General features: G+C 32.2%; 1 protein-coding gene across 1 annotated transcript in view; it reads right to left on the bottom strand.

Moving 5' to 3' along the window:
- The window catches only part of LOC143241089 (teneurin-m-like), a 262,242-nt gene that overhangs the window by 70,983 nt on the left and 176,132 nt on the right, over nt 1-15,127 (bottom strand). Inside the window, 2 exon segments of the mRNA XM_076484616.1 lie at nt 4,903-4,981; nt 6,627-6,848. Coding sequence (XP_076340731.1) covers nt 4,903-4,981; nt 6,627-6,848 — 301 coding nt within the window.

Genomic DNA, 15,127 nt, shown 5'->3' on the forward strand with positions numbered 1-15,127 from the left:
ATTCTGTAGATTTTTGAAATACAACTATTTAACAAATTACCGAATTATTTTGAAATATGTAAAATATTTTTAAAATTATTTCTGGATGATAGTTTAGTGACATGGAAGAAAAATCAAGATATTAAAACTTTTTTATTATTTTTTTAAGTTCAATAAATAACAAATTAAGTTCCCTTTTCAGTGAAAAACAAACTGAGAATCCCTCGTCCTTTTTTTTATATGTGCTGGTAAGTAATCACTTACCAGGAAAAGAAGTTATAACCGATATAATTTACAAGCTCACTTTCATATGTAGGTTTTTTAGAAATTATCCCAGATACATAAAATTATATGTTCTTGTATTCTTGCAAGTAGACTGCATAATTTAGTTTACAAAGAAGAAGTTAGAGTCAATAAATTACTAGAGCTAAAACAGTTTTTAGTTCGGTGTCAATTAGTTATATTGTGAAGTGTTTAAATTGATTATAACTTTTTAACATAAATATTTACAAACATAAATTCACAAATTTAAGATTTTATCTCTTGTAGTGACATTTTAAAATAAATATATTGAACTTCCATTTATTACACCTTTTTTAGTGACACATTGTTGAAATAAACACGTTAAACTCTTATTCATTAATATGTAATTAAGACAAATAGTAGATACGATAGATGTTTTTAAATGTACTAAAATATTTTAGAAAGAAGAGAACCTAATATTTTCTATGGATTACACTATGGAACAAAATTTTTACTTTTTTTCGTTCCTGGGCAGAAAGTGTTATTTCTCAATTGCTAATGCCTAAAGTTAATGGAAAAGACCTATTTTTTTTTCCAACTTTGCTTTTGTGACCTGGGTAATGAAATTTTCAAATTCATCCATTTTCCAGAACATTCCAGGTAGATTCAGTGCTGAGTATCTGATAGAGAATTTTCAAGAACTTTCTAGAATGTTGTAGAACGTACGAGAATTTTATAGAACTTTCCATGGTAATATATATACAGGGCTCACTACTCACTACTTCATTTTAGTCCTAGCTGACTAAGTGGACACATAGACCTATCTGATTTTATCAGAGATGACATCAAGAAGCTGCAAGAATTCTCCAGACACATTTTGCTATGTGTGTGGCCAATTTATCAAGACAAGAGCGAAAACGTACTCTGTGACAGCATCTGCTAAAATGTGTGAAGCCTACAAGGCATATTTCAGCAGACTTCAAAATGGTTGCATTCCGGATGGGTCTGGAAGGAGGCTTTACCAAGTTTTTCTGTTATCTCTTCCTTTGGGACAGCAGAGACACCGCGGCGCACTACAACAGGAAGCACTGGTCACAACGGACAGAATTCTCTGTGGGGAGGCACAATGTCAAGTGTGAGCCACTAGTGGACTTCCAGAAGGTGTTGTTCCCACCATTGCACATAAAATTAGGTCATATGAAAAAATTCGTCACAGCTCTTGATGAGGAGTCTGCAGCCTTCAAGTATCTTCGAGACTTCTTCCCTAAGCTGTCTGAAGCAAAGGTCAAAGCTGGTGTCTTCGTTGGACCACAAATAAAGAAGATTTTGGTGGGCACAGAATTCTCCAAGAAGCTCAGTATGAAGGAAACAAATCTTGGAGCAGCTTTGTCGCAGTGGTTCGGGGCATCTTGAGCAATCACAAGGCCGAAACTTACGTGGAACTGGTTGAAACTCTGGTGAAGAACTACGACAAAATGGACTGCAGAATGTTTCTGAAAGTCCATATTCTTGACGCTCATCTTGATAAATTCAAGGAAAATATGGGAGCATACTCAGATGAGTAAGGCAAACGCTTCCACCAAGATATACTGGACTTTGAACGCCGCTACCAAAGAACGTATAACGAAAGCATATATTTGGGGCTGATACGTGAAAATGATGTACATTACAGTCGCTAATCTCGAAAAACTACTCACTTCTAAACATTTTTGTATAACTTTAGTATAAATACATGTAAATCTTGATTCAAATTTTGTATTATTAAGAACTAATGTGAATGAAAATGTACAAATTTGCCCCTTTTTACATGGAAAATAGATAAATTTTATTATCCAGGTCACAAAAGCAAAGTTTGAAGGGAATAATGGCTATTGTCTGTATTTTTACAACATAAGCAATTAAAAAATAACACATACGATCCAGGAACAAAATTTGTGTTACATGGTGTTATTAAATAAGTCTAGAAAAAAATTTTGAGAAAACTATTTTCAATTATGTTTGTTTGTTTAGAATTAAACACAAAGTTACACAATGAGCTATCTGTACTCTGCCCACCACGGGTATCAAAATCCGGTTTTTAGTGTGGAAGTCCGCAGACATACCACTGTGCCACTGGGGGTCTTCAATTATGAAAAAAACAAATATGTTTTATGTAGTTTAAATTATAATGAAACTTTAAAAATAATTAAAATACTTTGATTTTCATTAAATAATTATTTATATGTCATTACAGATGTATCTTTGGTAATGTGCACATTGTGATGAATTCTGAATTGGTGAAACAGATAAGCTACGATTGAAGATTAATTCTCATAAATTCTGTGTCAGCTTTTCCGAAAACAAACAGCAATACATTCCAAAAAACATTTTAATAAATTTATTTTCAGGAAAATTGAAATTCTGAGAAAAACAATATACTTTTACGTGTTCTATTTTTGGTACATAATATAAAAGATTAATTTAAAATATATTTCATTTCTACGCCATTTTGAATAGATCAAAATAAGAGGGCAAGAGTAATCATTTCTTTAAGGTTTGCTAGAATATTGTAACGATAAAAACTACTTGTACTGTGAATCAAAGAAATGACAATAAAATAAGTAAGAAGTACATTTTCGTACTAATTTTTTAAAGATTATAGAAAGAGTTTTATAAAAAGACAATAGAAGGATCGAGAAGAAGTGAAATTATACATATATATTTAATTTGAATATATTTCCATGTACGTAATTTACGTAAGGATTTTATTTTGTATGTATTAATACTTGAATATATATATATTTAACTTTTAAATAATTGAAAATGATGCTTGGAATTTTTATTATAGATTTTCTGTATTATTGTATTATAAGGACTGGCTTTTGAGGTAATGAACCTATTAAAAATAATGAATAAGGCGAACAAAAAGAGGAGATTTCTGATATTTTAGTATTTATGTAAGTACATACATACATATATATGATTATTTCATAGTCTTTGCAAAACTTTTCCAATTTATCTGTTAACTTAAACATTGAGACCGCTTAAAGCAGTGGATGTATTAGTTGTCTGCAAAGTTATATTTATTTCATCTAAGCACATAAAAACTTATATTCAAATTCCTTTTTTCTACGAGGTATGAGTAACTCTTCAATGGCATAGACTCACGGTATATCTCTACTCAACTTAACTTATTTTTCCAACTAATACTTTCTCCCATGGTATTGTTATGTATCTCCAAGAAGCACTTCTGTCGTTTGTTATTATAATAAAACACAGTTTTCAGTAGTTTTGAATTGTCTGCATCGTTGCTTTTCCTGGTTTACGTGACTGTCACTGGATAGTTTATTGATATAACTTTACTGCACTGTGTTCTCTCAGAGGGTTAGTAATCCAGAATTTATTTCTTTTGCTACTGCTACCAGAAAATAACGGAAGATTCTGCTCACAATGCAGTATGATCATCTACCGGTTTATTTTAATCTTGAGCTAAATTTATTCATCGAATCTTCTCGGTACGTACTAAGAAAACTACAAAAATATTTATTTGAGAAATACAAGTAATGTGTATACAGTGTGGACTTTTTTCCATCTAGAGCACAACAAAATTTTGCAGATTTCCGTCACTCATTGCCTGTATTTTTATAATAATTTGCTTTTTTCATAAAAACCTAATTTTATAAGGCATTGAGTTGTCCTTAAGATTTTCACAGCCAAACCCTGGACTTGAGAAAAGAGCATAGGAATTTTAAGTTTTTCAGTTTACATGTTCTTCTAACCATTTAGCTTAAATAAAATGTCTCAAAGTTCTAAATTTATTTATCATTATAAAAAATATCACCCTAATAACAAGCAAATTAATACGTAAAATCTTTAACAACTACCCACGAGTGTTAAATTTGATTATTTTTAAGCTATAGTTTATTGCAGATTTGTTTACGTAACTGCATGTATCAGACTTTGTGTAGCTCAACTGTTGTGAATTGGCGCTTATTGTGTTGTTACGTCATGTTACTAGAACCTTCTTAGTTTTTTCGTTGTTTTAATTGAGTATTACCGAATCATAATATCTCGTAGTGTGTGGAACATGCTTGACCTCGATCAGTCTATAAATTCGTATCTGAAATGTAGTTAAATAAAAATAGTTACATGAGTAGTTACATCTTGACTGCGTTATTGTAAGTTTTGTCATAAAGAGCGTGTATTGGCGATTTATAAGGTAATATTATCACAGACGGTCTTATAATAATAGAGCAGAGAAGAAACATTTGTCTTGTTGATTGTGTTCTAAATTAACCGAACCAACCTGTGTGGACTTTCATGAAAGAAGACAATTATTTAAATCTTTGAATATAACAGCGTAACGAACATTTGTATATACATCTGATTTGTTTTAATATATTATTTTAAAATAAGTGTACTCTGTTTGTTTATGATTGAATTTTATCGCGAACAAGTCACAGACATCAACTGTAAAAACTACGACTCATATATAATACCTGGCAGGCTCTCTTAAAATAATACTTTTTTAAACATTACATTAATCTTACGACTAGCGAGTACTTCTACAGTTATACTGCACAAATTATAATCAATGTAATTAAACTGAATAAGTTCAAGGATTATCATAATTTCTAACTGGAAATTACATGATTAATCACACGATCTTAAGTTCACGAAAGTTCATTATATGATACTTACCTGTTTGTGTGTTTCAGTTCATTGTGCAAAGCTGGAGCTGAATTTTTATGTTGAGGAGGATCAAGTCTTTTCGGAATATCTGGGAATTCGAACTACTTATGAAAATTTCATCACTAAAAATATGATCTACCTAAATAAAGTAATTAACTATTATCATTTATCCATTTCAAATAGTAAAATATAGATTTAACATTTTATATACCACACTTCTTACAAAATGTGTATAACAAAATAGGTATTTTCTTTTTTAGCATTTTGGGCATTTCTTTTATTTATTTTATATATTACATTCCGTGCTATGCTATCTCTGTCTTCTCAAGATATTATGTTCATTAATTTTAATTATTTCAACGAAAATAGTTACTTTCATTTGTTTTTATATTATTTTCTACTAATGACACTTTAGTTCTTAATTATTATAATTCAACATAATGCACTATTTTTTTACATACGACATGAAAATGAATGGTACAAAACTACTGTTACGCTAAAGAAAAATGTGTAATAAATGTTGTATATCCTTTGGTGTCCTTCCGTATGTAATTTTTGATGTTTAATTACATAGGAAAAGGCAAAAAGGGTTGCTTTGCATCAACGAATTTTTTAAAGTAAACTATAAAGTTAAGGCTTCAACTTAATAAATCTCAGTTGTTTTTATTGGAAGGTTTATAGTGTTTAGTGTTATTAGGTCTATTAAAATAATAAATAAAAAGAATGTATTTCACTTATAAGAGTTTTCTAAATGCATATTGACATTTTTAATAATCTGTTCAACTAGCACTTGTGTTGAAAAAGAAAATAAAAATTATTTGTTTTTGTTTAACCTGTTCAGTGCCGTAAACGAGATAACTCGTCCAAGCCGATCGGTAACACAGCGACACAGACGAGTTAATTCGTTCTCAATAATACCTAACTTCAACTCTAGATGGCAGCACCATAATACATTTGACCTACTTACAAATTGTTTCACTTTCGATCCAAAATGGCGTCACTAAAAAGTTACAAAGTGAAGAAGCATTAGAGCTGCATTGTAGCAGCTGAAATACTTGGCAGTAAACAAGTTAAGATAATTTTGAACTTCATATTAACCAATCGAAAAATAATACGAATTAAAAAGACTTTTATCATTTCTGCATCACATATACAAACTTAGAATTTACACCGTACCATAACAGCTGGAGCTAATAATTAAAGAAAAGACGCTGTTTTCCAAAAAAAAAACAATTTAATTAAGAAAAACAGTATTATTATTATTATTTGTTATTTTTTTAAACTGACAGGGTTGTCTAATAACCATATTAATTTTGTACATTAAGTGACGCGAAAAACTACATTGACACTCTGATAGTCAATACTGCTATTCGGCTAAGAGTAATCGCCTGAATTGCAAGTGCTTCTGACTGATTGCCCTCACTCAGTTCCTTACCTCTAAATTAGGAACAGCTCTTAGTTAAGCGTTAGAGGTTTTGACCTGTCCTTTAGTATATATGTTGCATATTTTGTTCGAGGTTGAAAATACCAATATCAGTGTATCTTTTCATTGCTTCATAGATTATGACTAATACTGAATAGAAAACGAAAATAATTATTAAATAATATATTCTTTATGTGACAGATACGGTAAGGTTTCAAAACATTTTGCACATAATTTCACTGTAGTACCATAAAACCTTTTCTTTTATTGACATTGAATTTCTCAGTAGATAAAACTGAAGAACACTTACCACCAGAAATAAATAAAGACCCCGAAGGTGTCCTTGTTAAGTATAAACCCTCGAGATCACGATCTCTTTCCTGTCTCAAAGTGCTGGGTCTAATCAGGGGTAGAGGTTGTTTACCATCCCCTCGTGCCGTAAAGTTCTCCCTTCTTGATCTATTCATGGACATGTTTTTTCTTACAGATGCTGTATCTTTTTTTGGAACTGCAGGATCCAACATATCTGCCACTTGTCATAAAAATATTGATTGTTACATATAAAACAATGTACAATGCTGCTTCTTATTACAAATTCATACCGACACATGTTTCCTGCAGTATAAAGTTATGTGTTTTTCAATCTGTCTTAATATTTTAGTGTATATTTAATATTTATATGTAAAAAAACTGAGATAGTTTTTTTTTACTTTTTCGATATTTTAAAATTCGTCATAAAGAAAGACGTTTGCGAAGTAAAACAATTATTCACGATTTTCTCTTTTCTTTGTAAACTTTACAAAAACAGCCAAACAGTAGTTTATTGTTTTAATATAAATTTACATTTTTTGCAAAATAGCTTAGTTAAAACGCTTAAATACAAATGCTTATTTGATAGAAACATTCTTATATCTTCATATTCTAATTAGCACCAATTATTCTCCTAAAATAAGATAATAAAATGTGTTGTACAATTGAAAAGGTAGGTTCTAAAAGCTAATTCTTATTCCGATAGTGATCAGATTCATCCATATTAAAGACGTGTTTGTTTCTGTAATCTTAGATCCTATTCTTGCTCATCAGTTCTACTGATGTTGAACTTTGTAGCTAAGGCGCACGTATTTGCTTCTCACGACTTGTGGCAAAGTAACTTTAAAAAAAAACACTTCCTTCTCAGTGACTTTACAGTTTTTTGTCTCTAGTAATCTACATACAGAATAATACGTTTCTGAAAATATTATATTGTTACCAAACCAACTGCATATAAGCATAACTGAAAAAGAGTTCATATACAATAGGTTTCAGATCACTTGAAAATTTCCAAATGGTCAATCCCACTATTCGTTGGTAAAAGAGTAGCCCAAGAGTTGACGGTGGGTGGTGATGACAAGCTGCCTTTCTTCTAGCCTTACACTGCTAAATTAGGGACGGCTAGCGCAGATAACCCTCGTGTATCTTTGAGATAAGATAAAGTATGTCTTGCCATCAATATTTTCTGCATTATTCATTTTTCATCTGCTAGACGTTTGTTTTGTGAATTTCACGCCAAGTTGCAGGAGAGTTACCTATACTAGCCGTCTCTAATTTAGTAGTGTAAGACTATAGTGAAGGCAGTTGGTCATTAATACCATCTGCCAACTTTTGAGCTACTCTTTTTATCAACGAATAGTGGGACTGACCGTAACATTATAACGCCCCTATGTCTGAAATGACTTATCTGATGGGGATTCGAACCTGCAAACTTCAGATTATGAGTCGAGATTTCTAAGCAATTGGCAATGCCTGACCCATCTGTTATATAGTTTAAATAATTACTATTTTCGTTTGCTCTAGCTAAAAATTCTCCCAACACATTTAACCTATAATTGGCTTTCAGACTTTAGAGACAAAGCTCTATAATTATTTTTGTGATTCGTAGCAAGGCTGAAAATTTACCCAATGTTAATCGTGTGCTGTACCTTTCCGTTTCTGTATATATTGTGAAACTATTTAATATTGTTCAAATTACTGATTCTATGTTGTAAAACTACTTAATATGGTTCAAATTACCGATGCTATGTTGTAAAAATACTTAATATTGTTCAAATTACTGATGCTGTGCTGTGAAACTATTTAATATTTTTCAAATTATTGATGCTATGTAATAACAATTTATTGGTCAATTTGTAAAAATTTCAAACCATTATATAATAAAAGAAAAACTAATTTTGAGCTCAGATTAAAGAGTTCTTTACTGCAAAACTTTCTGTTTTATGGTTTTATAAAATAAGAAAAACATATTTGTCTCGTTTCGCAATTTTTGTTGTCGACTCGTCATAGTCTTTGATCACTTTGAATGTTGTACGATCGCGTGATGATACAGTCTTTATTCTTGTTTAAAATATATCATTCAAGATATTTTCTTTATGTACGCCATATATCAGTGTTTTCCTATCATTAGTTTTTTATTCTTTTTTTCAGGTTATATTACTAACTTAAAATGTTTTGTTATGATTAAATGTATCTTTGACCTTTAAAAAATTTAATCAATTTGTTTTTGAGACAGTAGAATATTGGTTGAAAAAGTACTCTTTTATTTCTTCCGATTCCCATTAAATTCGTAAATTTTATTAGTGCTGTTCTAAGTTTTGAAGAATATTCTAGGTAACAGATTCATTGCTATTTTTAATGAATGAGAAGCACATTAAGCATTTTCAGAATAAGTGGTAGAAAGATTATGATTTCTGTATTGTATTTGCCACTTGGTTGGAAGCGGTAAGTTTTCGGATTTACAACGCTAAAACCTAAAGCTCGATTCCCTTCGATGAGCACAATAGATAGCCAGATGTGGCTTGATTATGACAAAACATACACATATTGTTGTACTTATTTTTGTTATTTCAGTCAGAAGGAACCTGAATTCTAATATTCAGAAATTCTAGCTGCTCGTTTCCTTAATCGTACAAACATTATGCGAAGGAATGCACATATAAGAATCGTCAACGCACGGAAAATGTTCAAAAATACGATATTGCTGGGGAAGCATCATTTGCATTTGTTAGTCTTGCCTGCATACGAAAACGAACGACATTTTCAAGCTCGTCACTGCTCTAAGTGTAAGAGTCATCAGCCAGTTTGCATTACCTTGCATGTAAACTAAACGAAAGCAGAAAGGTGTGCGATGTAGAAATCACGGTGTCTAGTGAAAATAACTTATTTACGCATTATATATATGTATATTTGAACGTGAGATTTGTATTCAAATATTAGAATGTGCTATATGTATTGTTACTCAAAATGGGTGATTGAATTCAAGTCGAGAACTTTCATAAACGATGAATGATTTTGTAAATAAATAAAACATTACACTGTAAAATTTATCATTATTTCAAAATAATAGTATTATAATCTATAGCATTGATGAAGGAGATTTGTTATTAGTTTCACGTTACAGGATAGTGTAAAGAAAGAAAGCTAATGCCAAGACCAGAAAATATATATGGAACCTCAGGTCTTATGTATGATTTATTTTGAATTTCGCTCAAAGTTACAAGAGCGCTAACTACGCTAATCGTTCCTAATTTAGTAATCTAGAAAGCAGCTAGTCATCACCACCTACCGCCAACTCTTGGGCTACTCTTTTACCAACGAAGAGTGGGATTGACCGTAACATAATAACGCCCCACGGCTAAAAGGGCGAGCATGTTTGGTACGACGGGGTTTCGAACCCGCGACCCTCAGGTTACTAGTTGAGTGCCTTAACCACCGAGTCGGGCCTATCTTATCTTGATTAAACTCAGATCCGTGAATTCATATTCGTCAATATTACAGTTCACAAACAGCCTGTTGTTACGTCACTGCAGCAGTAATAGCTGTTATTATTAATACGAGACAAATTACACTGCTGGCCAAAATCTTAGAGCCAATGAATATAAAGAAAAAATATGCATTTTACGCTGTTAGAATCAACCACTTATTTTTGAGTAAATCTTCAAAAGATGGAAATAACAAAAGGGAAAATAAAAATAAAAAACATTTTTATCATTTAATAAGGAAAATGTGAACACTATGAAATTGATTCTTATTTCGAAATAGGCTTAAGTCTTCATAAAAAATGAACATGAAAATCTCCAACAACGACGAGAATATGAACGCTAGCATTGTATTGTTCTCCTTTATATGAATATAAAGCGTAAGCTCAGTGTACCGATATGAAAACTCTAAAACCTACTTCGCGGAACTTATTTTTTTTTTACTTTGTACTTGCTTATTTTCTGAAGCTGCATTCTTACTGTTGTAGTTCTTCCTACTTGACTGAGAACTGCAAACATTCTAAGTTGTGCAATTACTTCAGTTTCGGGCAGTGGAAGTGTGAAGGAAAACTGACCAGCGTCAAGTACTTTCTCTGACCAATGTTAATGCCATTTCTCATGAAATCAAAAGGAAAAATACATTTCGATAAAAACGAAAAGTTACCGCTATCTTTCAGGCTTATTTTGGATCAGAAATGATAAAAATAACATAACAATTGCTAAACTAAAATCGAAAAGAAAAAGACTTAATGCTAGGAATGGCGGAAGATGCACAAAATTTTAGCTCCAGAAAAATATTTTGAGAAAAAATTAAGATGCTTAACATAGATGTTGAAAGAATGAAAACGTTACACACGGAATATACCGATAGTTGTATTCGACATTTACCGAAATAGTGAATATAAAATAATAACTTATGAATATAACTAAAGGTCACAGTATGTAAAGAATAAATTTATTACGTCGCTTTTTCCAGTTATAATTTCAATAATAACTTATTAGTTTTTGCTTAATTGTATAAGTTCAGCATGGCAAGATAGCCAGGGCTCTCGACTTGTAATCTGATAGAAGCTGGTTTGAATCCCCTTCGCACCAAACGTGTCGCCATTTAAACCGTGGGAGTAAAAATAATTCGAGTTGAATCCCACTATTCGTTGATAAAAAGAGTAGTTCAAAAGTTGGCGGTAGGTTGTGATGACTAGCTGCCTTCCCTCTGGTTTTACACTGATAAATTAGGAAAGGTTAGTGCGGATAACCCTCGTGTAGCTTTGCGCGAAATTCAAACCAACTGAATTGTATAATATTTAAATTAATATATTATTATTATGCTAAAATATACAATCATGTGAAAAAGTTAGGACGCCCTATGAAAGCTGGTGTATTTTTGTAACATGTTTGGATATACGAATATTTAATCTCAATTTCAACAATACTGAGAGATTATAGGAATATAACTAAACAATTAAAACTGAAGAAAAGACTTTTCAAGATCTCCTGTAAATGTAATTCTACACAAATGCATATTCTAACTAAGAAAAAAGTTAGGAAACCCTACCCCCTAATAGCTGGTGTTACCCCCTTTGGCTGAAATAACTGCAGTGAGACGCTTCTTGTAGCCATCTACCAGTCTCTGACTTTGGTCTGAAGAAAGTTTGCCCCACTCCTCAATGCAGAATTCTTTCAGCTGAGATGTTTGAGAGGTTTTTTGCATGTACAGCCCGTTTCAAGTCACCCAACAGCATCTCAATGGGATTAAGATCTGGGCTTTGACTCGGTCATTCCAGGACTCTCCATTTCTTAGTTTTCAACCAGTCCTTGGTGGATTTACTGGTATGTTGTGGGTCATTGTCGTGTTGCAGGGTCCCGTTCCGCTTCAGCTTTAATTTTCATACAGATGGTCTCACATGATCTTCAAGCACCCTCTGATACACAGTAGAATTCATGGTGGATTCTATGATTGTGAGTTGTCCATGTCCTGCTGCAGAAAAGCAGCCCCAAACCATGACACTTCCGCCTCCACGCTTCACAGTTGGTATGAGGTTCTTTTCCTGGAATGCTGTATTTGGTTTACGCCAAACATGTCCTCTGTTCTGGTGTCCAAATGATTCAATTTTGGACTCATTTGTCCAAAAACATTATTCCAGAAGTCCTGGTCTTTGTCTACATTCTCTCTGGCAAACTTCAGTTTCGACTTGATGTTTCTCTTAGAGAGCAAAGCTTTCGTCCTTGCACACCTCCCATGCAAGTTACACTTGTGCAGTCTCTTTCTGATTGTAGAGGCATGCAATTTCACATCAACAGTAGCCAGAGCCTACTGTAGGTCCCGTGATGACATGTTAGGGTGTTTGGAGACCTCTTTTAGCATCTTGCGGTCTGCTCTCGGGGTGAACTTGCTTGGACGACCAGACCTGGGCATGTTTGAAAGTTCTCCACTTGTTGACTATTTTCCGGACAGTGGAATGGCTGATTTCAAAATATTTTGGGATCTTTTTACATCCCTTATCAGACTCATAAGCTGCTACAATTTTCTTTCTGAAGGCCTCAGACAGCTCTTTTGCTCTCACCATGGTGCTCACTCTTACTTCAACAGTCAGGATCACACCAAACGAAATGCCTGAGGTTTAAAAAGTGCAAGCCTAATTCACAATGCTGAGTAACAATCTTCTAATCATGTGCATCTGGTGTAATACATCTGTGTGTGAGTTGAGCTATTTTAAGTGGAAATAAATGTGGGGTGTCCTAACTTTTTCCTCAGTTAGAATATGCATTTTTGTAGAATTACATTTACAGAAGATTTCGAAAAGTATTCTGCATTGAGGAGTGGGGCAAAACTTTCTTCAGACCGATGTCAAAGACTGGTAGGTGGCTACAAGAAACGTCTCACTGCAGTTATTTCAGCCAAAGGGGGTAATACTAGCTATTAAGGAGAGGGTGTCCTAACTTTTTCCTCAGTTAGAATATGCATTTTTGTAGCATTAGATTTACAGAAGATCTTGAAAAGTCTTTTCTTCAGTTTTAATTGTTTAGTTATATTCCTATAATCTCTCAGTATTGTTAAAATTGAGATTAAGTATCTGTATATCCAAAAATGTTACAAAAATACACAGGCTTTCATAGGGTGTCCTAACTTTTTCACATGAATGTAAGCTTAGAAGAGTCAGAGAACAATTAGAATGTGTAAACCATTTATATATAGATTAATCAAAATTATAATCTTAAATAAATCCAAATTAACCAGAACCATTTTCTAAAAGAGACACAAGGCACCGAAAACCAGTTGCTTGTTAACAAAACCATAATGTTTAAATCTATTCCTTGGTACTCGTTTTTATAACACTTGGATCTCTCTACCATACACTTATCTAAGAAGTCAATGAGACAAGAATAGTGTATTTCTCTGGATAAATGGTAGTGTGCTCTTATACTTTATTAAAATATTTTTTGTAACTTCCATCAGTCTGGTAAATGTGCAGGACTACATATACATGTTCTGTGATAAGTATATTCATACTTTGTGTGTTTTCAACAAGAGTGGGTTTCAGAAGAATACCACCAAAGTTTTTAAATACTTTGTAATTGATAATCCACTTTATTTTCCTTTGAATTTTTTGATTAAAACTTATTGGTTGTAATAAGTAAACGACACTGACTTAATTTTTCAGTCTAGTATGCAGATATTTGTCTAACCGATAGACCTCCCAGCTGTAGATTTTACTGCAAATTGCCGCTTACAATGTTGTTAACACCAAGGTACTGAATCAGTTATTCAATGCATTCCAGTAACTAAAATTCTGTTTGTGATTTGTGATCATCGACAATTTTAAATCTCTCATATGTCAATTTCGATCTTAGCCTAATTCAAGCTCAAAAACTATGTAATTATATATAAAAATAACTGTCTATTCTTCTCAAAACAAGATATACCCACGTGATTTACGCTCTTTATCACTTCTAAAGAAGAGAGGTTGTATCCTTGATGTACAATATGACTTCCATTGGAAAAGTTTATTGTATATTTCCCCAAAGTATATTTTATTTTACAAGATTTTTTCCACAAGAACGAACGTTATACCCTAGTCGAATCACCTAGTTTTGTATATTACTGAGGGTAGACGACGTTTGAAGGCACATGAATGAATGCAGAAAAGAATACGTAAGAATATCTCAACCATATTCTGTCAGCCGTATCCAGAGCTGATGAATCCATTTGATATCAGAGCTCATGAGGAGCTACTTATATGATCAGTTGTTTGAACAATAACTGTAATGGATTGAACTAGATTAAGTAAAGTATAATTATTATCAAATTTATTGTGTCATTTATAAATCATAATTACAATATAAGAATTGTTAACATATTATCTATTTTTTTGCCAATGATATATTGTTATTACTTGAATTAACTGTACTATCATTCAGAATAAGTTCTAAACGAAAGCTAATCGTTTTATTTCATGTGTCAGAGGAAGAAAATTGCATTAGTAATTCTAAGAATTCGTCAGTGAAAGCAAAAAAAAATCTAATTTCAGTGCCATCATCGTTATTTTATATTAAGAATGTTTGATAAATATGTAGAGAAAGCTTGAATATTATATAGTAAATATGGGAATAGAAAATATTTATTATGTTTACAAACCACACGTTTAGTTTTAGAAATTATACATCAGGCTGGCATGCATTATTAGATATAGACCATATTTAGTGTGAAAATGTTACAACTTGAACCAAATTGCTGTTATACAGTTATATTCTTTACAGAGAAAAGGGCTTGTATATGTGAAGTGAACTGAAGCTCGTCAGGGTTTTTGTTATTAATTGCAAGACCAGAACTAAACTAGGCTTTCAAAGAACTTTAGCACAGTTTACGGGCCATATAATTCTTACTGGATGTCTGTGGCATAGCTTCTCAAATCAATCTTTACTGATTGTGCCAAAGATGTTTTATAGGGTTATGATTATGGTTCCTAACAGGTCAATCCGAAACGTTGATACTTCTCTTTAAAATCAAGAATTAGTCGTA

Source organism: Tachypleus tridentatus, chromosome 13, assembly GCF_004210375.1.
Source record: "Tachypleus tridentatus isolate NWPU-2018 chromosome 13, ASM421037v1, whole genome shotgun sequence".
Taxonomy (NCBI): Eukaryota; Metazoa; Arthropoda; class Merostomata; order Xiphosura; family Limulidae; genus Tachypleus; species Tachypleus tridentatus.